Here is a 26,845-nt window from a genome sequence, read left to right as displayed (position 1 = left end):
GCAAGGCCTTCCTCTCCAGGACCTTCCTCTCTGGCAATGCCTCCGGAGGACACCGAAGGCCAAGAGATAGGCCCAGAGTCAAGCACGTCCCCGCAGCCACAGGTGGACAGCGACAAAGGAGATAAGTGCTGGCTGGATCCTCGGCAGGGGCGCAGGGAGAAGCGTGCGCAGCAGAGGGGAAGGCGTGCCAGAGATTAGCTGAGTCACTGGACCACACCCCACAGGGTATAAATGTGGGTGTGGTGGCCGGTTCAGTTTGTGACGAGCAAAAACTGGAAATAATCCATGATCTCTGGGTTACTGGACTTTGCCTGCTTTATCGGACTGCATTTGGATTAATCCTTGTATTGTTGAAAACTCTGCCTGTTTTATCGGAATGCTTGCAGTCTAATCTTTGTTTTGTGTGAGTAAAGTCTGAATTGGCAGCTAGCCACTGGGTTGCTGCCAGCTTTATCTTCAAAGATTTTGTCGTGTGGTTTATTAACTCCGGGCCGACGGTGCGTATGTGGGACGGGGACAGAACACCAAGCTACTAACTTAATAGCAATGATTCACTTAATAACTGTGGCAAGGAAGGTCGTAAAACGGGCCACTCCCTTAAACAAATGTTTTGCTCAACAGAAATTTTGGGCTCAATTGGGGTCGTAGGTCGAGGACTACCTATATAAGAAAGCAGGGATCCTGGTCGCTGATCCTATCACTGCAGCCTTCACAGGGCACTCTGTACTGGGGGGCAATGAGAACAGAGCATTGGCTTTTCGGGTGCCCCAGACAATAAACCTACCACCATTGAGTCAAATAAGGACTGCATTTAATAGAGGAAAAGAAAACCCCAATATATTTGATTGAGGAGATTTAAAGGCAGCTGCAAGATTTAGCCTGGCTAGGCTCTGGCCAGGAGGCGGCACCCAATCTGGGCCAAACACAGTCAAACCCAACCGACAACGGAGCTCAAGCAGGTTTTGGCAGACGTGTCCTTCCCCGCTTCCTTTCCGGCGACTACAAGGGGAAATCTTCATCGGTTGGGATGTTCAGAACGACGTCCATGTCTGGGGTGCATCTGGGGGTGTGTGAAAGAGAGAAGCAGACATGAGATTACGAGTATCGATTAGGTAAAACCTGGCTCAATAATAGTATAACTGCGAGAGGGATCTTGGAGTCCCAGTAGCTTAAATCTGAGCTAGCCGTGTGCCTTAAAGCCTTAGTAAGGCCACAGCTGGAATCCTGCGTCCACCTTTGGTCCCCACATTACAAAAAAAAGAGGTTGAGAGTTTGGAAAAAGTTCAGAGGAGAGCAACTGAGCAGCCAAAAAGAAAGAGAGAGGAGTGGGGAGAAGGAGAAGAAGAAAGAGAGAGAGAGAGAGAGAAAGAAGGAAGAAAGGAAGAAAGAGAGAGAGAAAGAAAGAAAGAGAGAGAAAGAAAGAGAGAAAGAAAGAAAGAAAGAAGCCAAAAAAGCTAATACAATCCTTGGTTGTATCAACAGAGGCATAGTAAGGCCACAACTGGAATCCTGCAACCAATTTTGGTCCCCACATTACAAAAAAAAAAGAGGTTGAGAGTTTGGAAAAAGTTCAGAGAGCAACTGAGCAGCCAAAAAGAAAGAGAGAGGAAGGGGGAGAAGGAGAAGAAGAAAGAGAGAGAGAGAGAGAGAGAGAGAGAGAGAGAGAGAGAGAGAGAGAGAGAAAGAAGGAAGAAAGGAAGAAAGAAAGAGAAAGAAAGAGAGAGAAAGAAAGAGAGAGAGAGAAAGAGAGAGAGAGAGAGAAAGAAGAAAGAAAGAAAGAAAGAAAGAAAGAAAGAAAGAAAGAAAGAAAGAAAGAAAGAAAGAAAGAAAGAAAGAAAAGAGCAGCAGCCAAAAAAGCTAATACAATCCTTGGTTGTATCAACAGAGGCATAGTAAGGCCACAACTGGAATCCTGCAACCAATTTTGGTTACCATACTACAAAAAAGATGTTGAGAGTTTGGAAAAAGTTCAGAGAAGAGCAACTGAGCAGCCAAAAAGAAAGAGAGAGGAGGGGAGGAGAAGGAGGAGAAGAAAAGAAGGAAGGAAGGAAGGAAGGAAGGAAGGAAGGAAGGAAGGAAGGAAGGAAGGAAGGAAGGAAGGAAGGAAGGGCAGCAGCCAAAAAAGCTAACACAATCTTGGGTTGTATCAACAGAGGCATAGAATCAAAATCATGTGAAATATTAGTACCGCTTTGTAAAGCCCTTAGTAAAGCCACACCTGGAATCCTGCATCCAGTTTTGGTCCCCACATTACCAAAAAAGATGTTGAGACTTTGGAAAAAGTGCAGAGAAGAGCAACTAAGAGGATCAAAGGCCTGGAGGATAAAACATATAAAGAACGGTTGCAGGAACTGGGGTTTGGCTAGTCTAAAGAAAAGAAGAATTAGGGGAGACATGATAGCAGTGGTTGCAGTATTTGAGGGGCTGCCCCAAAGAAGAGAGGTCAACCTATTCTCCAAAGCACCTGAAGGCAGGACAAGGAACAATGGATGGAAACTAATCAAGGAGAGAAGCAACCTGGAACTAAGGAGAAACTTCCTAACAGGGACAACAATTAACCAGTGGAACTGCTTGCCACCAGATGTTGTGGATGCTCCATCCCTGGAGGTGTTTAAGAAGAGACTGGACAGACATTTGTCTGAAATGGGATAGTATGAAATGGGGTTGGGCGAGAAGACCTCAAAGATCCCTTCTAGCACTACTTTGATTGATTGGTTGATTGATTGATTGATCCACACTAAGAAAGGAGGAGAGGTAAAAAGTGCCGAACCCTCCAAAATGCCATCACAAGACCGTGCAGGTCTGGAAGGCAGCCATCGGAACTACGAACTCGGGTCATAAGTACAGGTCGTCCTTGATTTACGACCGCAATTGAGCCCAACATTTCTCTTGCTAAGCGAGGGAGCGGTGAAGTGAATTTTGACCCATTTTACGACCTTCCCTGCCGCCGTTGTTAAGTGAATTACTGCAGTTAGTTAAGTTAGTAACACGGTTATTAAGTGAATCTGGCTTCCCCGTTGACTTGGCTTGTCGGAAGGTCGCAAAATGGGCATCCCTGCGGCTGTCATAAACATGTCAGTTGCCAGGTGTCTGAATTTTGATCATGTAATTATGCTGCAATGGTCGTTAAGTATGAAAAATGTCCTTTTTGCAGTGACGTCGTAACTAAGCGAACTGTTGTAAGTCGAGGACTACCTGTATATGTACATTATAGGCCCCTAGTATGCATTATGGGATGCTTATGCATTATATTCATCACCATCATCATCTTTTAACCCCATAGTCCCTTGCGGAGTGGAGTCTGGGCAACTGAATGGAGCTGAGTGTTTTACTGGCCGGATGCCGTCCCTGTCGCCAGTACGGGGTTTTGTTCAGCAGATATATTCTCATTGTGCCCAGAGAGAGAAACATCTGCCTCTACCTGAGATCGAACTCACAGCCTCCTGATTGTGAGGCTAGAGCTCTACCTCTAGGCCACCGCACCAATCCATGCTTATGCATTATATTCCTGTTTTTTAAATCCCAGGTTGCCACTGAATCCTTTTCATCGGTCGTAACTTAGAACGGTCGCTAAGCGGCCGGTCGTATATCAAAGACCACCTATATACACTTCTGGGTTTGGTGTTTCTCCCAGCCTCGCTGCACGCAAGCCGCAGAGGTGAGATTCAGATAATTCACCTACTGGTTCGCCCAGCGCCAAAAATGTGAGCTTTGCTCACGCGGGCGCTTTTCGCGCATGCGCCCAGACTCAAAAACGTGCCTAAATAGGACAGCATAGAGTCGAGGCGGGTGCGATTTCCGCTACCGGTTCGAGTAAACCGTCTGAATACCACCTCTGGCAACCCGTGCGGCTTCATGAGAAGGAGCATGAAGGTGCAAAGGGAGGGCAGTACTTGGGCCGGCGCAGAAGGATGTCTGGGAAAATGATGTCGTAGGGGTCCCCCAGGGCGTGGTGCAGGTAAATGATGCTCTCGTGCAGCTCCGTCACTTCTTTCACCAGGTCGTCAATCACCTGAAACGGGAAACAGGGCCAAAGTTTCAGGGCTCCGAACATCTCCTGCTCCCCGTTGGACCTCCCAGCACCTCCTGCGTGGAGTTTTCAACATGGCTGGCCTCCAGGGCCCCTCTTTCAGATAGTCCTCAACTTACAATGGCTCATTTAGTGACCAAAGGCACTGAAAAAAGGGATTCAGAACCGTGATCCACACTTACGACCGTCGCATCATTCCCCATGGTCACGTGATCAAAATTCGGACCCTTGGCAACGGACTCCTCTTTATGACGGTCGCAGTGTTTCTTACGACCTGAACATTGTTAAACGAATCACTGCAGTCGTTAAAAGTTAGTCACGGGGTGATGAAGTGAAAATGGCTTCCTCATTGACTTGGCTGGTCAGACGGTCGCAAAAGGGGATCGTGGGACACGACGACCGTCATAAATACGAGTCGGTTGCCAAGCATCTGAATTTTGACCACGTGGCCGTGGGGATGCAGCAACGGTCGTAAGGGTGAAAAAACAGTCGTAAGTCGCTTTTTTTCGATACCATTGTCACTAAATGAACTGTCGTAAGTCGAGGACTACTTGTCTAGCAAAGACCTCAATTCAGGATTTCTCTTTTGCCATCTATACGTAACAGTTTCTAGCGGCCACGAAACCTCTCCTGGAAGGTTATCCTGCTGTGGGATAGGGAGCCACCAGGTGATCAAGAGGAGAAATTTCTAACCAACCCTGACATCAGCTCAGTTCTTTGCCAAGTCTACAGACTGCAATTCCCAGATTTTCTTGCCTCCTTTTGCACGTCGATCTGTCTTTTCAACTCCTTGTTGTTCCGGTGCATCTGCTCCAGACCATCCTGATACTGAAGCAGCGTCTTCTAGAACGACAAAAAAAGAAGGACAAAATTAAGGCCGTAATTCAACGTAGAGGAAATTAAAGTCTTACACTTAGGCAAGAAAAACCAAAATTACACATATCAACTGGGTGAAACCAGGCTTAATAGCAGCAACTGTGAGAGGGATCTTGGAGTTTTAGTGGAAAACTAATTAAATAGGAGCCAGCCATGTGCAGCAGCTGCCAAAAAAAGACAATGCAATCCTAAACTGCATTAACAGAGGGATTCAATCAAGATCAAGGGAGGTACTAATACTATAAAGCCTTAGTAAGGCCACACCTAGAGTCCTGCATCCAGTTTTGGTCCCCACACTATAAAAAAGATGTTGAGACTCTTGAAAGAGTGCAGAGAAGAGCAATCAGGATGATGAGGGGACTGGAGGCTAAAACATACGATGAACGGTTGCAGGAACTGAGCACGGCTGGCCTAGTGAAGAGAAGGACCAGGAGAGACAGGATAGCATCTTCCAGTATTTGAGGGGCTGCCCCAGAGAGGAGGAAGGGGGTCAAGCTATTCTCCAAAGCACCTGAAGGCCAGAAAAGGAATAATGGATGGAAACTGATCAAGGAGAGATTCAACCTGGAAATAAGGAGGAATTTTTCTGACAGTGAGAACCATCAACTGATGGAAGAGAAGTTGCCTTCAGAAGTTGTGGGAGCTTCATCCCTGGAGGCTTTCGAGAAGAGACTGGACTGCCATCAATCAGAAATGGTGTGGGGTCTACTCTGGAGTGAAATCCAGCAGGTTCTGACAGGTTCTGGAGAACCGGTAGCGGAAAACTTGAGCAGTACGGAGAACCGGCAAATACCACCTCTGGCTGGCCCCCGAGTGGGGTGGGAATGGAGATTTTGCAGTATCCTTCCCCTGCCATGCCCACCAAGCCACACCACGCCCACCAAGCCACGCCCACAGAACCGGTAGTAAAAATTTTTGAATTTCACCACTGTGCAGGAGGCTTTCCAGGCCCGCAAAGGGGCATGGGGGGGGGGGCGGTGAAGGCAGGACACATGCGCGAGGGACGCATGCATGGGGGAGGGGCGCATGTGCAAGGGACGCTCGCATTGCATTTTAGGGGTTTCGGCCATGCACTGAGGGACAACCCCGTTCCGAAGAAATGGCTGTCCAGTCTCTCCCCTCCAGTCCGTAAGAACTGAAGAAGCTTCCTTCCAGCAATGGGAACAGATTTGGTTGAAAAATATGAAATTAACCATGGCCTCCTCATATAAAGAAAACATATATAAAATGTTATACCGGTGGCATCTCCCCCCGGCGAGATTAGCTAAAATATTTCCCGGGACATCTGCCTGCTTTTGGAAGTGCGGTTACAGTAATGGAACTTATTTTCACCAATGGTGGACCTGCCCGCAGGCGGTTAAATATTGGGAAAAAAATACGGCAATGGATTTTGGAAATTACACAGATTAATTTGGAATTAAGGCCCGAGATTTTCCTATTGGGGGCAAAACCTTTGAATGTTAAATCAGATATATGGTTCTTGTTGATTCACATTATCACTGCAGCAAGATTAGCGTATGCGCAGGAGTGGAAAAATCAAGACTTACCGATGGGTTTGAAAATAATCTATAAAATGAAGGAGTGTGCGGAATCAGATAGATGAACTAGATTGGTCAATGGTAAAAAAAGATTCAGAATTTTATAACGGTTGGAAAGTATGGTACGATTGGGTCCAGAAAAGGTGGGAGAGAATAGATATATGATGATGTATATATATATATATATGATGGCAAATATGTATGTATAAAGGAATGACTTTATATTTATGGACCATGTAATCACATTATACCATGGTGGCAGGATTGTATATTTTATTTGTGTGTATAGAATATATTAATAAAAATTATTGTAAAAAAAAAAAAAAGAAGAAGCTTCCTGGGATGAGAAGCGAAATGTTTTCGAAGGGGGAAAAAAAAAAAAAAGGATGAAGCCCTTTGGGGCCAGTCAGAGCGATCCCACTCACATCGGCCACAGACCGCAGAATGCGCTCCTGCTCGTCCCTGGCTTTTCCCGCTAAGGTGTCCAGGAAGCGCCTGGCCAGATCTTCAGTGTCTTCCAATTCGTACTGGAGAAGGCAGAACAGCAGAAAGGGAAGGGGGGGGGGTCTTTAAAAAAGGGTCCGAGGACTGCAAGATACCCCCCCACCTCACCCCCACCCTTGTGACAGGGGCCTGGGAAGGACATCCACCCCCCCTACACCCCCCTCCCTCCCGCCCACCTGTTGCTCCTCGTTCAGGTTCCGGATGCTGCGGAGCAGGGAGGCGATCTGGACCGCCTTCAGCGGGTACTCCTTGTCCATGTAGCTCCGCAAGATGTTGACCTCTTCCTGCATGGTGTGGACTTTGGTGCCGACCCGTTTCAGCTCCTGGTCCATTTCTGAAAGAAAAGAGAAGAGAACCTCGATGGTCACTTTTCTTTTTTGACCGGGAACAGAAAGTATTCTGATGCCCGATCTCAAAAAAAAAAACCCAAAATAAAATATATCATAGCAATAGCGCTCAGATTTGCTGTATATACCGCTTCCCAGTGCTTTTGCAGCCCTCTCTGAGCAGTTTACAGAGTCAGCACATGGCCCCCCCCCAATAGTCTGGGTCCTCATTTTAACCCACCTCGGAAGGACGGTGAGAATCAAACTGCTGGCAGTTGGCTGTGAGTTAGCCTGAAATACTGGCTTCTAACCACTGCACTACCAGATATAGAATAGGTGACAGACAGACAGACAGACAGACAGACAGACAGACAGACAGACAGACAGATAGATAGATAGATATAGATAATAGGTAGGTAGGTAGGTAGGTAGATAGATATAGATAATAGGTAGGTAGGTAGATAGATAATAGGTAGGTAGGTAGGTAGGTAGATAGATATAGATAATAGGTAGGTAGGTAGATAGATAATAGGTAGGTAGGTAGGTAGGTAGATAGATAGATAGATAGATAGATAGATAGATAGATAGATAGATAGATAGATAGATATAGATAATAGGTAGGTAGGTAGGTAGATAGATATAGATAATAGGTAGGTAGGTAGATAGATAATAGGTAGGTAGATAGATAGATAGATAGATAGATAGATAGATAGATAGATAGATAGATATAAAAAAGTTCCACAATTCGCAGTATGTCTGCTTCTTTTTTTTACTAATATACCTGGAACTCGTATTTTTAGAATAGTTTGTAATAGATAATGATATAGATATAGATAATAGATAGATAGATACATAGATAATGATATAGATATAGATGATAGATAGATAGATAGATAGATAGATAGATAGATAGATAGATAGATAGATAATAGGTAGGTAGGTAGGTAGGTAGGTAGATAGATAGATAGATGATAGATAGATAGATAGATAGATAGATAGATAGATAGATAGAGATAATAGGTAGGTAGGTAGGTAGGCAGGCAGGTAGGTAGGTAGGCAGGTAGGTAGATAGACAGACAGACAGACAGACAGATAGATATAGATAATAGGTAGGTAGGTAGGTAGGTAGGTAGGTAGATAGATAGATAGATAGATAGATAGATAGATAGATAGATAGATAGATAGATAGATAGATAGATAGATAGATATAGATAATAGGTAGGTAGGTAGGCAGATAGGTAGATAGACAGACAGACAGACAGACAGATATAGATAATAGGTAGGTAGGTAGGTAGGTAGGTAGGTAGGTAGATAGATAGATAGATAGATAGATAGATAGATAGATAGATAGATAGATAGATAGATAGAGATATGGATAGTTGGACGGATGGATGGATGGATAATTGCAAGGACCAGTCATGGCTCCCTTTTTCCAAGGCAGCTATAACCAAACGGTCACTAAACAAACGGTTTTAAGTCAAGGTATTCTGACCCAGCTCCCCAAACACGACAAACCCTCTGAAGTGAACTTAAAAGATTCTTTTATTAGGAGCGCCGGCAGCCCCGGTATAAAGTTTCTCTCGCAGACCGACAAGTCCGTCCAGCCGGAAGACGAATAGTTGTCTGTCACACCTATTCATCTCCGCCCGCTGCCTTTTATCCCCAGAGCCAGGGTGGGGCTTCTCTAGCAGCGGTGACTCTTCCGTCCCAAGGACCGGCCCATAGATTTCCACTGCTCTCCTCTCCTCTGCCTTCTGAGCATCAGGCCCCCTCCTCCTCCTCCTCCTCTGATTCGGCTGCTGGAGGGGCTGGCGGCCGATAGGCCACAACAAAAGGGCTACCTGTACATTTACCTATACATTAAGAGGAGGTGCTTGATAAGCAACCTGGCCACAATGTACTACTCCTTCCTTGGGGATTTGAAAACCGTGGAGCTCTCTTCTGCCCAGCCCCACCCCACCCAGATGAGGAGGAGAGGCGGGCAACGCTTACTCGCCATTTTCTTCTCCACTTCCTTCTCCGCGGCGTTGAGCTCTGCTTTGGCGACGCCCACTTGGTTCTGATTGGAGTCTCGGAGAGTGGCGATGATCCGCTGTGGGATTTGAAGCGACAAGAGTACGATTAGCCAGGGGAACTGCTCGCCACTAGAAGCTGTGGGGTGCTCCATCCCTGGAGGTTTTCAAGAAGAGACCGGACGGCCACCTGTCCAAATGTCTGTACTGGCACACCAAACTCGACCAATTCAGTATTCGTTCCCGACAAATGCCCCTCCCCACAGCGTCTCCTTAAGTCTCAGTCCCCAGGTGTGCCCTGTGAAGAGGGGCGGAGCACTCTCCTCCCGAGTCGTCAGGTCGGCCTGCGCTGTTCCCGCCTTCTCTCCACTCTCCGTGCTCGGGGATCAGGAGGGGGCGGTCCTTGCTCACCGCCTGAGCTCCGTCGCTGCTCCTCGTTTCCACTGCTTGCCCTCTCTCGGCATCCTGTCCCCGTTCCTCCCTGCTAACAAGGCGTCCCAATCCTGAGGGACCCTGCGCTGCCTGGCCCTGCTCCTCCCCACGTTCCTCTGAAGCCAACGAAGCCGCCCCCTCGATCTCCGCAGATTCAGGCTCCGACAGGAGCATGACACACTACAAAGAGGATTAAAGGACTGGAGGCTGAACTATACGGCGAGTGGTTGCAGGAACTGGGTATGTCTGGTCTAGCAAAGAGAAGGACGAGTGGAGACATGATAGCATCTTCCCATGTTTGAGGGGCTGTCATAGAGAAGAGGGGGAGGGGTGCCAACCCATTCTCCAAAGACACCTGAAGGCAGGACAAGAAGCAACGGATGGGAACTTTCCAAGGAGAGATCCAACCTACAATTCAAATTTCCTGACAGTGAGAACAATTAATCAGTGGAACAGCTTGCCACCAGAAGTTGTGGGTGCTTCATCAAAGGAGGTTTTAAAGAAGAGATTGGACAGCCGTTTGTCTGAAATGGTATAAGGTCTCCTGCTTGAACAGGGGGTTGGACTAAAAGACCTCCAAGGTCTCTTCCAAATCTGTTATTCTATTCCATTCCATTTTATTCTACCTTCCTTCCTTCCTTCCTTTCTTTTTATTTCTGTCTTTCTTTCTTTCTTTCCCTCCCTCCCTTTCTCTTTCCCTCCGTCCCTCCCTCCCTTCTTTCTTTTCTTCTTTCTTTTTCCTCCCTCCCTCCCTTCTTTTTCTTTCTTTCTTTCCTTCTTTTCTTTTCCTTTCTTTCCCTCCTTCCCTCCCTTCTTTCTTTCCTTCTTTTCCTCCCTCCCTTCTTTTTCTTTCTTTCCTTCCTTCTTTCTTTTTCTTTTCCTTTCTTTCCCTCCTTCCCTCCCTTCTTTCTCTTTCCTTCTTTTCCTCCCTCCCTTCTTTTTCTTTCTTTCTTTCCTTCCCTCCCTTCTTTCTTTCCTTTTCTTTTTCCTCCCTCCCTCCCTTCTTTTTCTTTCTTTCTTTCCTTCTTTCTTTTTCTTTTTCTTTCTTTTCCTTTCTTTCCTTCCCTCCCTTTCTTTCCCTCCTTCCCTCCCTTCTTTTTCTTTCTTTCTTTCTCTCTCTTTCTTTCCCTCCCTCCCTCCCTTTCTTTCCTTCTTTCTGTTTCCTCCCTCCCTCCCTTCTTTTTCTCTTTCTTTCTTTCCTTCTTTTTCTTTTTCCTCTTTCCCTCTCTCCCTCCTTTCCCTCCCTCCCTCCTTCGCTCCCTTCTTTCTCTTTCCTTCTTTCTTTTTCCTCCCTCCCTCCCTTCTTTCTTTCTTTCTCTCTTTCTTTCTTTCCCTCCCTCCCTCCCTTTCCTTCTTTCTTTTTTCCTCCCTCCCTCCCTCTTCTTTTTCTTTTTCTTTCTTTCCTTTTCTTTTTCTTTTCCTTTCTTTTTCTTTCTTTCCCTCCCTCCCTTTCTTTCCCTCCTTCCCTCCCTTCTTTCTTTCCTTCTTTCTTTTTCCTCCCTCCCTCCTTCCTTCCTTTCTTTCTTTCTTTTTCTCTCTTTCCCTCCCTCCCTTCTTTCTTTCTTTCTGAATAACAGAGTCGGAAGGGACCTTGGAGGTCTTCTAGTCCAACCCTCTGTTCACGCAGGAGGAGACCCTATGCCATTTCAGAGAAAACTGGTTGCCTTTTCTCAAGAAACAGGCTGTTCCGGTGGACCCCCGAGCGCTAATCCCTCGCTGTGTGGCGAAGGCCCCCAACGGCCCGTGGGCTCCCCGTGGCCCAAAGCCTGGTTCCGCTGCTCCCCGCTTGCCCTTCCCAGGCAGCCTCACCCCAAACATGTCGTACTGCTGCAGGAGGGACCTGGCCTGGTTGGCCGAATCCGTTTCCGTCTCCTGGATGGTCTCCATCAGGTCCTTATTCTTCTCCAGGAGCACCACGGAATGGCGCCTCAGTTCTTCCAGGCTGGCCGTCTTGCTCTTCGAAAGCCGCTAAGGTGGGTTTTTTTGGGGGGGGGAGAAAAAAAGGGGGTGACAGTAGGGGCAGCGGTCCTCTGCCGCTGCCACTTTAAAAATGTGGGGACTTCAACTCTCGGAATTCTGGGAATGGAAATCCTGCCACCTTTCAAGATTTTCCAGGTTAAGAAACCCTGGATGACGAAACAGCTCCAGTCCATCCTGATTGGCCATCAGATGGAAGGAGACCCCAAGTCCTAGAATGGGGAATTCCCACCTAGCTTCCCCCTTTTCTTCCTTCCTTCCTTTTCCCTCCTTCCCTTCCTCCCTCCCCCTTTCCTTCCTTCCTTTTTCTTCCTTTCTTCCCTCTTCCTTCCTTTCTTTCTCCTTCCCTTCCTTCCTTCTCCCCTCCTCCCTCCCCCCTTCCTTCCTTCCTTCCTTCCCTCCCTCTTCCTTCCTTCCTTTTCCCTCCTTCCTCCTTCCCTCCCTTCTTCCCCCTTTCCTTCCTTCCTTCCCTCTTCCTTCCTTTCTTCCTCCTTCCCTCCCTCCCTTCCTTCTCCCCTCCTCCCTCCCCCTTTCCTTCCTTCCTTCCTTCCCTCTTCCTTCCTTCCTTTTCCCTCCTTCCTCCCCTTTCCTTCCTTCCTTCCCTCTTCCTTCCTTCCTCCTTCCCTCCCTCCCTTCCTTCTCCCCTCCTCCCTCTCCATTTCCTTCCTTCCTTTCTTCTCTTCTTCCTTCCATAAGATCAACCTTCCTACCTAGTTTCCTCTTTTCTTCCTTTTTCCCTCCCTCCCCCTTTCTTTGCTTCCTTCCTTCTCCCCTCCTCCCGGCCTTCCTTTCTTCCTTCCTTCCTCAAGATCAACCTTCCTTCCTCCTTCCCTTCCTCCCTCCCTTCCCCCTCCCCCTTTCCTTCCTTCCTTCTTCGTTTCTTCTCTTCTTCCTTCCATAAGATCAACCTTCCTACCAAGTTTCCTCCTTCTCCCTCCCTCCCTTTCTTTTCTTCCTTGCTTCCCCACTCCTCCCCTTTTTTTCCTTCCTCCTTCCCTCCCTCCTCCCTTCCTTCCTCAAGATCAACCTCCCTCCCTCCCTCCCTCTGTCTTTCCCTCCCTCTCTCCTTTATCTTTCTCAACCTGCCCATCTCAGCCAAGTCGTCCTGAGTGGCTTAACAATTCTAAAATCCCTGTTTCTCCAGGTGTGATCCATTTGCCCTTCGGTTCCAGAACATAATAAGGGGGTCTGATCCCCCAATTTGAGCTTCTGGTCTCAAACTCCCTGGTGAACACCATGTGAAACCTGGACTCCCAGCCAGGAAAGAGTGGGGCCCGAGGGAGACCCCCCCCCCCAGCCCTGTTTCCAGGTGGCTCTTTCCTTCAGGTACCTGCAGAATTTTGATGTTGGCCTTGGCCATTTCTTCGGTCAGGGCTTGGTGCCACCCCACCTTGTGCCTCATGGACGGGGTTGCCTTCAGGGCCACGCTCCAGACCTTTCGCTCCTCTAGAAAGAGAAGAGAAGTGGGGGGACCTGAGGCCGCTGCTCGGAGGACAGCGGGTCAGGGAAGGCGGGCGCAGGAGATTCTGGACCAAAAATATTGAACGTTTTGTCTACTGGGGAAGGCACCAGGCGAGAAACCAGGAGGTGGGGAGTTCTAGTCTGAAAGACAGCTGGTGACTTTGGCCAATCACCCGGGGACTGTGAGATAATTTCTATCTGTCTGTCTTTCTCCTTCCTTCCTTCCTTTTCCCTCCCTCTCCTCCTTCCTTCTCTTGCTTTCTTTCTCTTCTTTTTCTTTTTTCTTCCTCCTTTTTTCTCTTCTTTTTCTTTTTCTTCCTTTTTCTTTCCTTCCTTCCTTCATATTTCTTTTCCTTCATTCCTTTCCCCTCCCTCTCTCCCTTTACTTCCATCCTTCTCTTTCCTTCATCTTTTTCTTTTTCCTTCCCTTCCTTCCTTTTCCCCCCTCCCCTCCTTCCTTCTCTTGCTTCCTTTCTCTTTTTTTCTTTTTTTTCTTCCTCCTTTTTTTCTCTTTTTTCTTCTTTTTCTTCCTTTTTCTTTCCTTCATATTTCTTTTCCTTCATTCCTTTCCCCTCCCTCTCTCCCTTCCTTTACTTCCATCCTTCTCTCTTTCCTTCATCTTTTTCTCTTTTTCCTTCCCTTCCTTCCGTTTCCCCCCTCCCCTCCTTCCTTCTCTTGCTTCCTTTCTCTTCTTTTTCTTTTTTTTCTTCCTCCTTTTTTTCTCTTTTTTCTTCTTTTTCTTCCTTTTTCTTTCCTTCCTTCATATTTCTTTTCCTTCATTCCTTTCCCCTCCCTCTCTCCCTTCCTTTACTTCCATCCTTCTCTCTTTCCTTCATCTTTTTCTCTTTTTCCTTCCCTTCCTTCCATTTCCCCCCTCCCCTCCTTCCTTCTCTTGCTTCCTTTCTCTTTTTTTCTTTTTTTTCTTCCTCCTTTTTTTCTCTTTTTTCTTCTTTTTCTTCCTTTTTCTTTCCTTCATATTTCTTTTCCTTCATTCCTTTCCCCTCCCTCTCTCCCTTCCTTTACTTCCATCCTTCTCTCTTTCCTTCATCTTTTTCTCTTTTTCCTTCCCTTCTTTCCTTTTCCCTCCCTCCCCTCCTTCCTTCTCTTGCTTCCTTTCTCTTCTTTTTCTTTTTTTTCCCTCCTTTTTTTCTCTTTTTTCTTCCTTTTTCTTTCCTTCCTTTCTTCATATTTCTTTTCCTTCATTCCTTTCCCCTCCCTCTCTCCCTTCCTTTACTTCCATCCTTCTCTCTTTCCTTCATCTTTTTCTCTTTTTCCTTCCCTTCCTTCCTTTTCCCTCCCTCCCCTCCTTCCTTCTCTTGCTTCCTTTCTCTTTTTTTCCCCTCCTTCCTTCCTTTTTTTATTCCTTCTCTTCTCTTCTCTTCTCTTCTCTTCTCTTCTCTTCTCTTCTCTTCTCTTCTCTTCTCTTCTCTTCTCTCTTCTCTTTCTCTCTCTCTCTCTGTCCCGCTAACAAGCCACACAGTTTCCTAAGCAGAGGGTCAGTGTTGCAGGCTCTTGCCTCCTTCCTGACAGAAAACAACCGATTCAAAATCACCCAACTGGTTTCGGGGTTTAAGGCAGGACTCGAACTCAGGTTCCTCTCTTCCACTAAACCAAACTGCATCCCCCTTCTGCTACTTAGAAGAAGGATCCTCTCAATGATAGCATGGGCTAAAAATATTGGACACAACATTGAGTTAGAAGATTGGGAAAAAATTTGGGAGAAATTTTTCTCCGCATATAAAGAAAATAAAGATAAAGAAAATCAGTATAAAATGTTCTATCGGTGGCATCTAGCCCCACAAGACTTGCAAAAATGTACCCCGACCTAAAACCTAATTGCTGGAAATGTAAACAAGCACAAGGTACCTACTTCCATGTATGGTGGCTTTGCCCAGAAGTCAAAAAAATACTGGATTAAAATACAAAAATGGCTAAAAGAAATCACACACTGTCAAATAGAATTGAAACCTGAATTGTTTCTTCTGGGGATCATTAAAGGAAATTATCCTAAAAGGATTAAATATCTGATTATTCATATTACTACAGCAGCGAGAATCGTGGAAAAAGCCTGGAAAATGTCCATTATACCAACAGACTGTGTAATAATCCGGAAAATTTTTGAGTGTGCAGAAATGGACAAACTTACTATAGAATTAAATAATAAGGAAGACTCGGAATACTACTCAACTTCGGAAAATTGGTATCAATGGATAGAAATTAAAAATAGGAAATGTATAGAATAAAATAAGATATAAATTGTGTTTACATATGTCTGATTAAGTAGGAATATTTGGGATTATATGAACAAAGTTAAGAATTGTGTACTGTCAGAATGACGTTAGATTGTACAATTATTACGGATATATTTTTTGTCATAGATGTATTTTTACTTGTATTTTAATATTTTAAATGTTAATAAAGGTTTATAAAAAAAAAGAAAGAAGAAGGATCGTCTCAGCCTCTCCTTACAGGAAGAACCGTTCCTTTCCTTTCTGTCCGGGAGGACAGAAAGTTCGAAGATGCTTTCTACCCAGGACGTTTTATCCTTGCTAGTTCTTTTTGGACTTTCAGCCTCTTGAGTATCTCTGAGTGGCCTTCTTTTCACTCAGCCACAAGTGAACTCTACCAAAAAGGAAAGACTGGAAATGACTTCCCCCCGCGCCCCTTCGCAGGCCAGACTACGCCAGCCAAACTCTTTTCCCACCTGATTTCTTGGGTTGTATCTTCTGCAGGAATTTGTTTCCCTCCTTCTTCATCCCTGGAGGCAGTGGGGTTGGCAGGAGTAATCTTAATTTGGGCCTTCTTGGCACCTCTTCCCTTTCCCATTGGCTGTAATCCTAAATGCCAGAGGAGAAAGAGGCAGACAAACAATGCATCTTCATTAAAACAATGGGGTTTAAAACTTGACGAAAATCAGCAAATGAGGCACACACACAAGCATTGATTTTCCCAGTCTCTTTGGAAATGAATGGAAGCCTGAAAATCCTTGATTTGTGTTCACTATTGAGGCCAAAATTTCCATTGCTAAGTGAGACATTGGTAAAAGTGAACTGTGCTCCATTGATGCTCTTTCTTACCACATTTGTTAACTGAAGCATAGCAGTTGTTAAGTTAGGAACACAGTTGTTGGGGGTTTTTTTGTAAATGTTTTTTTTATTTTTTACACAAACAAACAAACAATGCATTTTTTCTGAACAGAGTATTGGCCGAGTCACAAATTTATACAATTTTTAGTTATCTCCAACACAATTTATATATTTCACTTTTTGCCATAATAATCTTTCTCTCTAATTTTTCTTTTCTTTTCCTTGTTTCTTCTAATAACCAATATTACCATTCGCCCTGATCTCTAACCTTAATCCAATTTAATTCTTTCCCTTACTTTCTCCAAGTTAAAACCCTTAAATTTGAAATCAATCATTTTTCTAATAGTTAACCTTAACTCTAAATCATCCTATTCAAATATTTCCCCTTTGCGTCCTTTTCACAACATAATATAATTTCCAGTATTTCCCTGAATTCCCTTATTCCAATCACAAATATTTTTCTTTGTCAACTTTTTTTTTTTTTTAATTTGATTTATATGCCGCCCTTCTCCGGAGACTCAGGGCAGCTTACAATGCGTTAAGCAATAGCCTTCATACTTTTGTATATTTATACAAAGTCAGCTTATTTCCCCCACCAAACTGGGTCCTCAATTTACCTACCTTAGAAAGGATGGAAGGCTGAGTCAACCTTGAGCCTGGTGAGATTCAAACTTACAGTAATTGCAGACAGCTGGTGTTAATCACAATGCTTTTAGTCTGCTGAGCCACCAGGCCCTTATCCAAATATTACAATCCAATATCTTACTAAAAGTCACTTAAATATATAACAGGACAACCATTCATTTCTTTTCCATTGCTTTTTTCAAATATATATTATATTTGTTAGTTAGGAACACAGTTCTTAACTGCAGTGGCGCAGTGGTGAGAGTGCAGTACTGCAGGCTACTTCTGCTGACTGCTGGCTGCCTGCAATTTGGCAGATCGAATCTCACCAGGCTCAAGGTCGACTCAGCCTTCCCTCCTTCTGAGGTCGGTAAAATGAGGACCCAGATTGTAGGGGGCAAGAGCCTGACTCTGTAAACCCCTTAGAGAAGGCTGCAAAGCACTGGGAAGCGGTATATAAGTCTAAGGGCTATTGCTATTGCTAACATCATCAGGGCTAGTGCTGATGCTGTGGCAGGTAATTAGGGTTGATCAGTGCTAAGTAGCTAGCCCTGATGATGTTACCTAGCTTGGCTAATGAAACGTCTGAAAGAAAATAATCAAGAAGTGAATGTGGTTCATGGAGGGGGAGGGGGAGGAAGAGGAGGAGGAGGAGGAGGAGGAGGAGGAAGAGGAGGAGGAGGACTGTGGGGTCCTTGATGCTCTCTGAGCTTGGTTGTTTTCTTGCAGCAGGCGTTTGATTACCCAAACTAGTAACACTGATGATATTACCTATTTGGGTCATGAAATGTCTGCAAGAAAAGAACCAAGCTCAGGGAGTACCACAGATCACCCATGTCTATACTTCTACCTATTATATCTCTGAGAAATATCTGTTTAAGATAATCTTGTCATCCACCCACATACCAGCATAGCATGGAAATAATATTCAGTTTGACATAGAAAGCCAATTCCCTCCAGCAATCTTCTGCTTAAACATACATATTTTCTTTGTAGGTAACGATAATAATATGGATTTGTGCACAGCTGTTCCATTTTATTACCTACTCAGTAAAGGATACAAAAAATACGATTTGGATCTTTTAAACCGTACTGCTTCCTTTTGCAAAATTCCTATTCTATTTTCTATTCTATTCTATTCTATTCTATTCTATTCTATTCTATTCTATTCTATTCTATTCTATTCTGTTCTCTATTCTATTCTCTATTCTATTCATTCTACTCTATTCTATTTTCTATTCTATTCTATTTTATTCTCTATTCTATTCTATTCTATTTTATTCTCTATTCTATTCTATTCTATTCATTCTATTCTATCTATTCTATCTATTCTATTTTCTATTCTATTCTATTCTATTCTGTTCTCTATTCTACTCTCTATTCTATTCTATTCTATTCATTCTACTCTATTCTATTTTCTATTCTATTCTATTTTATTCTCTATTCTATTCTATTCTATTCTATTCTATTCTCTATTCTATTCTATTCTTTTCTTTTCTTTTCTTTGCAGAACTCACCGTTTGGTTTAAGGAACTGATAAAACTCTTGGGAAACAAACTTGGATTCCTGGACGACATTTTTGCAGCCAGGGAAAAGCCGTGCGAGAGGAAATGTCAGCACCTGGAGGGACAAAGAATTATATACAGAATATATATAAAAAGAAATGGACAAGGGAAGAGAGATCTTGAAGATCCATTGCCATCAAATCTTGCAAAACGTAGTGTTCTTGTCTCTGTAAAATGATTTTTTTTTTCCCCAGAGGAAAAATAAATGATTTGAAATAACATTTTGGGAATGGGTGAGAGATCCTGATGACCTCAAACCATTATTTTATTATCTTAATATTGTTCATGATGGAATATTTATAGGCTGCCCCACCTTTCTAGCTTCAGAGAGGCTCCCAATAATATAGCTTTAAATATTAAAGCGGTTTTAGCTTTTGTACGCCGCTCACTTTGGTGTGTGTGTGATGGGTTTTGCAAGCTGCCCAAAGTCATGTCTAATTAAAATAAATGACATTAAATTTAAATTTAAGAAACCCTTGGAAGGGAGGAAGCAAAAGCTACCCCACCACCACCAAGGAAAAGACAGGAGCACAAATGTGAGCCAGGATTTTATTCCAGGTGTATTTATTTTATTCATCTAGGTGGAGAAATGTTAATATCCTTAGCTAGTCCATGTATGATATGCCATACGCTAAACAAAATAATAAAATGCAATGCAATGCAATAAATACCGTAATAAAATATAAAATAAAATAATAAAATATAAAATAATAAAATGTAAAATAAAATATAAAATAAAATAATAAAATGTAAAATAAAATAAAATACTAAAATATAATATAAAATAAAATAATAAAAATAAAACGAAAAAAATGCCAGGGATAGGTCTCAATTTAGGTTCCCCCCACCCACCCGCACGGAGGACCTGAGGGACGGAGCAGTCAGTACCCGGAAACCTCTGCCGTTTGGTTTCCTGGGGGTAGACTGCGCCCGTCGCTGGAGGCTCCATTTAAGATGAGCCAACCCCGCCTCGTTTCCCCCCTTTACCTGCTTCGTGTGTCTCCCCGTCTCCTAGCAACGCAGCGCGCGCTCATCTCCATGGCGACCCGGAGGACCTACGGAAGCCCCGCAGGCCCAAGCATCACCCCGCCCTTCGCTCTGCTGATCCCTCCCGTCGTCGTCGTCCCCGCCCCTTGAAGGTCGACCCCCACCCCAACGCCCGTTCTTTCCATTGGGCCGCTTCCATGCCGCGAAGGCCCCGCCTCCCGGCTCCTCTTGCGCGTGCGCAGGTCTTTCGCTGGACAGCCTTTCCTGGCTTGGAGCGCCTCTATCGCCAACCTGGCGCCCCCCAGCCAAATGAGTTGACTTGCGCTTCCCATCAATGGCTCTCCGGATTATTGATTGCAGTTATTGGATAATATATTTACCAGAGGAAGACGGGCCAGTTAAGGCACAGCATCTATTCAATCTTGGGTGAAGAAGCTGCGACCTAAAGAGAGTTGGATAGGAGACCACGAGGAAATCACGGGGGAAACCAGAGTGGAAAGTCCAGAAATCATTTCAAAAGGAACAAACTTTTTTTCTGCCAATAAAACCAAATGGAATAAAGAGAAAATCCTAACTTACTTCCTCCCCATCTCCTAACTGTAGCTTTTGACTATAATTCTATTTTATTATATATATTATATATTATATTTATTATATTTCTATACCGCCTTTCTCCCATAGGACTCAAGGCGGTGTACAGTCAAGAAAAATATAGATACACAAACATCATAAAATTGCTAATTAAAATTATTATTATAACATAGTTTGGCCCAATTAAATATTTTATTGTTTTTAGAAATATTTATCTTTTGTGGTTTTATTGCTTTTAATTATTTTATTGCTTTTAATTAATTATTAATTGCTTTTAATTAATTATTTTAATTATTGTAAGCTACCCAGAGCTGCTTCGAAGCCAGATGGCAGCAAGCAAATATAGATAGATAGATAGATAGATAGATAGATAGATAGATAGATAGAATTCTTTATTAGCCAAGTTTGATTGGACACACAAGGAATTTGTCTTTGGTGCATACATTCTCGGTGTACATAAAAAGTAAAAAAGATACGTTCATCAAGAACCATAAGGTACAACACTTAATGATAGTTATAGGGTACAAGTAAGCAATCAAATCATATTAGGAAACAATATAAATCATACAGCAACAAATTACAGTCATACAATAAGTGGGAGGTGATAGGAACGCTGAGATGAATAGTGATCTTATATAAGATAATATGATCAATAAGTAATTAAATAAATCAATAAAAGCGGAACCCCAATTGTTGCCTTGGAGCTCAGGCACCCCAAGTTTGGCATGGAGCCACTAAGTGGGTCTCTGAATTTGAGAGAGACACTTTGACCTTTGCAAAAGGATTTATTTGCCCAAGCTAAAATATAAACTACCAAATAATTCATGCAAAATATAAGTCTTTAGGGTACAGAAGCTTATGATATGAGCTAGAAAGCAACACATCATGATACATTAACTGGTGTAAGAAAAGACAGCCGCCCTTAAAATATTTTGCATTTTTCCCTTTTTCCATCTTGGCTTATTTCTTTAACATCACTGAAGGACCCCAGAATAAGCTCCCATTGTTTAATTAATGAATAGGCTAGGTTTTGCATATTAAAGAGAGAAAAATGGCTTTGGCTAAAAGAGAAAACATGGTTTCCTGAACTTGTAAGGGAGTCATGGGATGCCTTGCTAAAATGTTGATATCTCCTTTATTCAAAGGATAATGAAGAAAAAAAAATCTCCCTTTTTACCACTCTGTAATCTCTTAATTTGGGTTAATAATGAACCCTAAAATTTCAAGTAACAATATGATCCTGTTTTATGTGAAATCTTCGAATGATTGAAGGGTAAATTGATCGTCTGGTGAAAAAAAAAAGTTGGGAAATAAAAAGATGGAAAGAAAAAAGTTTAACCTTTTAATCATTTGCTTTAATGGAACATAGAATAATAAGAGTTGGAATGGACCTTGGAGGTCTTCTGGTCCAACCCCCTGCTCAAAGAGGAGACCCTGCCCCATTCCAGACAAGGGGCTGTCCAGTCTCTTCTTTAAAGCCTTCAGTGATGGGTCACCCACAACTTCTGGTGGCAAGCTGTTCCACCGATTAATTGTTTGCACAATAATTTTTTCCTTAGTTCTAGGTTGCTTCTCTCCTTGATTAGTTTCCATCCATTGCTTCTTGTCCTGCCTTCAGGGGCTTTGGAGAACAAGCTGATCCCCTCCTCTTTGTGGCAGCCCCTCAAATCCTGGAACACTGCTATGATGTCAACCTAGCACTTCTCGTCATTAAACCACGGGACAGACCCAAGTCCTGCAACCATTCATCATATCTCCATTCCGCTTAGCAGAGGAAGGGTCCTTGCCCTGAGATGCTAAAGCAGTTTGAGTTTGAGGAGGGGTCCTTGCACTGAGATATTTAAGGCGGTTTGGACAAGCCAGGAGTATAAAGCCATCTGCTTGCAAACATGCCTGGAGCCAACTCAGATGGTCCTTATTGCTATGCAGATCAATTTGGCCTTCTCTGGTGATTGGGGTGGTGGGGGGTCAGTCTAGCAGGAAATTTGGGAGGAAAAGAGAAGTTTGGTGAAGAGAGCGCAAAGGCAGCATTAGGAGGATGCAGAAGTTTCTGCTCACCCATCATCACCCAATAGATGCCCCCTTCCCCAGGAGTGGCAGCTAAGAGGAGCTTCAGTTCACAAATATCAGGCCCAGGAGATAAGAGCAGACCAGAAAACCTGATCTATAGGAAGGCTAGAAGTTGAGATTGGCTCTGATAAAAGAATCTTGCAGATCAGATTTTGCTTAATAAATTACAACTTCCTCCTCCTCTTTCTTCTCTACCACTACTTCTTCTTCTTCTTCCCCTTCCTCCTCCTCACCATAAACACTACTCTCTTTCAATACTGATGATATTACCTAGTTGGGTCATGAAACGTCTGGAAGAAAAGCACCAAGCTCAGAGGCCCTACAGTCCAACTCTTCTTCTTCTTCTTCTTCTTCTTCTTCTTCTTCTTCTTCTTCTTCTTCTTCTTCTTCTTCTTCTTCTTCTTCTTCTTCTTCTTCTTCTTCTTCTTCTTCTTCTTCCTCTTCCTCTTCCTCTTCCTCTTCTTTTTCTCTTCTTCTTCTTCTTCTTCTTCTTCTTCTTCTTCTTCTTCTTCTTCTTCTTCTCCTTCTCCTTCTCCTTCTTCTCCTCCTCCTCCTCCTCCTCCTCCTCTTCTCCTTTCTCTCATCTTTTTCTTGTCTTCCTCTTCCTCTCCTTCCTCTTTCCTCTCCTTTCCTCTCCTTTTCCTCCTCCTCCTCCTCCTCCTCCTTCTCTTCCTCCTCCTCCTTAAAATTAAGACTAAACTAATCCAGGAGAGAAGCAACCTAGAACTAAGCAGAAATTTCCTGACAGGGAGAACAATTAACCCATGGAACAGCTTGTCCCTGGAGGTGCTCCATCACTGGGCTCAATTGTGTCGTAAATTGAGGACAACCTGTGCAAACGTTCAGAATTCCATACTTGGGAGGTCTGCAAAAGTTAGCACAAAAGAGGAGCTGGCTATTGAAATTAAATTGTCATTTTTGGTACACTGAGGTTGGAAGCCTAAGTCAATGGTAGCTGTGCAAATCACGACATCTTCAAATTTCCTCCCTGAGTGAATAAAAGGTAGATCTCCCTAAACAGAAAGAATTTACCGGAGAGAAGAAACTAATGAAAATACACTGGGGAAAAAAAACAGTCCAGTAAAATTCACAGCAGTCAAAAATCCAGATAAAATCCATAACATGTGTCTGATGAAATCAATGACTTGTTCCCTGCTTAATGGCCCTAAACCATGTTTACAACTCACTTGCAAAAAAATATTAGTTAAAGGCAGCTCATCTATAATGGATTAATGCATCCGAAAATTCTTTTTAGTGAGAAAAATGAATTGAGCATCAACCTGTAACTCTCAAAATCGTGCAATACCCTGTATGATTTGGGGGGTGGGGGGAGAAATTAATCAATTAGTCAAGCTATTCTCCAAAGCACCTGAGGGCAGGACAAGAAGCAACAGGTGGAAACTAATCAAGGAAAGAAGCAACTTAGAACTAAGGAGAAATTTCCTGACAGTGAGAACAATTAACCAACAGTGAAACAACTTGCCACCAGAAGTTGTGAATGCTCCAACACTGGAAATTTTTAAGAAGATATTGGATAACCATTTGTCTGAAGTGGTGTAGGGTTTCCTGCCTGGGCAGAAGGTTGGACTAGATGACCTCCAAGATCCTTTCCAACTCTGTTATTCTATTCTATTCTATTCTATTCTATTCTATTCTATTCTATTCTATTCTATTCTATTCTATTCTATTCTATTCTATTCTATTCTATGTTTTATCTGTATCTATTGTTATTGCTGTTGCTGATACACTTTTAAAAATATAATATGGCTTTTATTATTCTAATCCCTGAACAATCATTTAATATTCCTATTTATTTTTTAGGACTACAGTTAGTCTTTGATTTACAACAGTTCATTTAATAGCCGTTCGAAGTTGGGACTGAAAAAAAAAAGACTTACGACTGTTTTTAATAGTTACCATCTCTGCAGCATCCCCAGGGTCACATGATCAAAATACAAACACTTAGCATGTGATTCATATTTATGACGGTTGCAGTGTCCTGGGGTCACGTGATTCCCTTTTGCGACCATCCAAAAAGCAAAGTAAATGGGGATTCACTTAACAACCTTGTTACTAACTTAACAACTGCAGTGATTCCCTTAACAAAAGTGGCAAGAAAAGTTGTAAAATGGGGCAAAACTCACTTAACAAATTTATCACTTTTTTTTTTTAAATTTAATTTATATGCCGCCCTTCTCCGGAGACTCAGGGCTGCTTACAATGCATTAAGCAATAGCCTTCATACTTTTGTATATTTATACAAAGTCAGCTTATTGCCCCCACAATCTGGGTCCTCAATTTACCTACCTTAGAAAGGATGGAAGGCTGAGTCAACCTTGAGCCTGGCGAGATTCGAACCTGCAGTAATTGCAGGCAGCCGGTCTTAATAACAGGGTGCCTTAGACCACTGTACTACCAAGGCTCTAATCACTCTAATACCAATCACTTTGCAATGCACGTTTCGGGGCTCAATTGTGATTGTAAATTGAGGACTACCTGTATTGCTCTTATAAATGCTGATTTATTATTTTTATTCTAATCCCTGAACAAGACCTTAATATTCAAATTAATTTTTTTAGGACTACTTGCAAATAAAATAATAATAAATAAAATATTTCTAACGCTCTATAAATAAGATTAAGACATCTACAACTATTTTTCTTCTGCAGCGCTGAAAAAAACCTGGAAGTCAATACTTTCTTTTCCCCTTTTCTTTTCTCGCTCCACTTTCTCTTATCATCTTTCTTGGCGTGTATAATTTATATTAGGATGATGATGTCAATAACAGTTATGCAAAATAAATAAATAAATAAATTGACCCGGGGTGGTGTGTACAATATAATTATTTATAATTACGATTCAGCATTTATAATTACGATTCAGCATTTGCTAAATTTTATACAATTTATTTATAATTTTGTGGATCGAGGATCCGAGATGGTTTGGTGGCTTTTATCCCTGTGTGTCATAAAGGACCACCAGGCAGGGCATACTTGATGCTGAGCCCATCCCCAGCGCCCAGCGGTGCCCCCTTGGCCAATCTGGCGATACATTCCAAGCATCCAAGCCAGCTGGCACAAAGCAGGAAAGACCAGCCAGATGCCCGGCTGATGTTGCCAAAGCGACTGGGAGCTTCCTGGGGCAGGGAAGGCTCCGATTGGCTGCCCGGCGTGACTGAGCGCATCCCAGAACAGGCGAGAAGCTCATTGGTCGCCCGGGTGACGGCGAGGAAGGCAGGAAAGAAGCGCTTCGGATTGGCTGGCGGCCTGAGTGATGGGTTGCCCTGGCGCCTCATCCTGCGGAGGCAGTTTCCGTGGCAACAGGAATTGTAAAGGAGAGGGAGGGGGGCCTAGGCGGTCCTTGGCAAAAGGGGAGATGCCGGGGCAGGGGGGGGGAGAAAAGGGCGGAGAGGTGGGGGAAATGCCTTTGGAGATGGGTTGCTAAAAAAAATAAAATTAAAATTAAAATCCCTGCCTCTAGGCTGGATCATAAGCCAGCCAGCTGGGCCCCGATTTCATAAGAGGCTTTGCTTTGGCATATGTGTGTATGTGTGTAATACACACACTATATACTCTGTGTTCGTGTGTGTCTGCAAATACTATATACACACACGTCTGTATAATATAGTGCATACATACATACATACATACATACATATATATATATATATATATATAGAGAGAGAGAGAGAGAGAGAGAGTATATAGTGTATATGTGTGTGTGTGTGTGTGTATGGATGTGTGTGTGTGTATACATACATACCCTATATATGAATGTATATACTATATATATATATATATATATATATATATAGTATATACATTCATATATAGGGTATGTATATACATACATATATATACACACACACACACACACACACACACGTATGGACACTATATAGCCGTGATGGTGAACCTATGGCACGTGTTCCACAGGTGGCACACGAAGCCATACAGGTGGGCACATGAGCGTTGCCCTAACTCAGCTCCGGCGCGCACATGGGCGCCGGCCAGCTGATTTTTGGAGGCCCCCTGGAGGCAGGAAATGGCCCATTTGACGACTTCCGGTGGGACAGGAAGGCCCATTTTTCGCTCTCCCCAGGCTCCAGAGCCTTTCTAGGATCCTGGGGAGAGTGAAAACGGCCTTGCCCATCCCACTGGAGGCTCTCCGGAGGCCGGAAACAGCCCATTTGCCGACTTCCGGTGGGACCAGAAGTTGGGAAATGGGCCATTTCTGGCCTCCAGAGGACCTCCAGGGGGTGGGTTGGGGAAGGACATTTTCCAGAAAGCCTCTGGAGCCTGGGGAGGGCGAAAAACAGGCCTATCGGGCCCACTATGCCATCACATGCCAAAAGTGGGGGGAGTATAGGGAGGGTCATGCACTCATGCGCGGGGTGGGGCGCATTGAATTATGTGCATGGACACGAACGTGCGCCCCGCCCTCCCCGCACCTTGCTTTTGGAACGTGACGGCAAAAAGGTTAGCCATCACTGCTATATAGTATATATACTATATATAGTGTGTGTATACATACACATATATAGTATATTTATATCCAGAGAGTATATATTGTATATATTGTACAATATATTGTGTATACTGTATATATAAATCAGAACAAATTTAATAACACCTTTTTTCCCATAATTTCTGATTTTTCTCTATTTCTTCTGCTAACAAATAGTTCCCAAATATAAGCTAGGAATAAGCAAGGATTCAGATCTACCTAAAAGCCACAATTGAAATAAGCCAGGATTTCCCAACCAG

General features: G+C 43.6%; 1 protein-coding gene across 1 annotated transcript; it reads right to left on the bottom strand.

Annotated features, from left to right (window-relative positions):
* Positions 1 to 970: 970 nt before the first annotated feature.
* CUNH20orf96 (chromosome unknown C20orf96 homolog) lies at positions 971 to 18,443 on the bottom strand. Its single transcript, XM_070940270.1, has 10 exons — positions 18,384 to 18,443; positions 15,861 to 15,993; positions 13,026 to 13,141; positions 11,528 to 11,686; positions 9,267 to 9,366; positions 7,125 to 7,282; positions 6,870 to 6,971; positions 4,787 to 4,873; positions 3,894 to 4,012; positions 971 to 1,060 (listed from the first exon to the last, which is right to left on the bottom strand). The coding sequence occupies exons 1-10, from the start codon at positions 18,441 to 18,443 to the stop codon at positions 1,000 to 1,002; spliced, it is 1,095 nt and encodes a 364-aa protein (XP_070796371.1). The 3' UTR covers positions 971 to 999.
* Positions 18,444 to 26,845: the final 8,402 nt, after the last annotated feature.

This window comes from Pituophis catenifer, unplaced genomic scaffold, assembly GCF_029215685.1.
Source record: "Pituophis catenifer annectens isolate HBS135680 unplaced genomic scaffold, rPitCat1.0.hap2 SCAF_3, whole genome shotgun sequence".
NCBI classification, from domain to species: domain Eukaryota; kingdom Metazoa; phylum Chordata; class Lepidosauria; order Squamata; family Colubridae; genus Pituophis; species Pituophis catenifer.
The sequence above is the reverse complement of the archived record's forward strand: the minus strand, read 5'-3'. Positions and strand labels throughout refer to the sequence as shown.

Bases quoted from the DNA above. Each gene is read 5' to 3' on its own strand.
- CUNH20orf96 (XM_070940270.1), bottom strand. From the start codon at position 18,443: ATGTCGTCCAGGAATCCAAGTTTGTTTCCCAAGAGTTTTATCAGTTCC. The intron at 4,874-6,869 runs GTGAGTGGGATC...TTGTCGTTCTAG, and splicing joins TTCTGCGGTCTGTGGCCGAT to AAGACGCTGCTTCAGTATCA. The intron at 1,061-3,893 runs GTACTGCCCTCC...ACACACCCCCAG, and splicing joins ATCCTTCTGCGCCGGCCCAA to ATGCACCCCAGACATGGACG.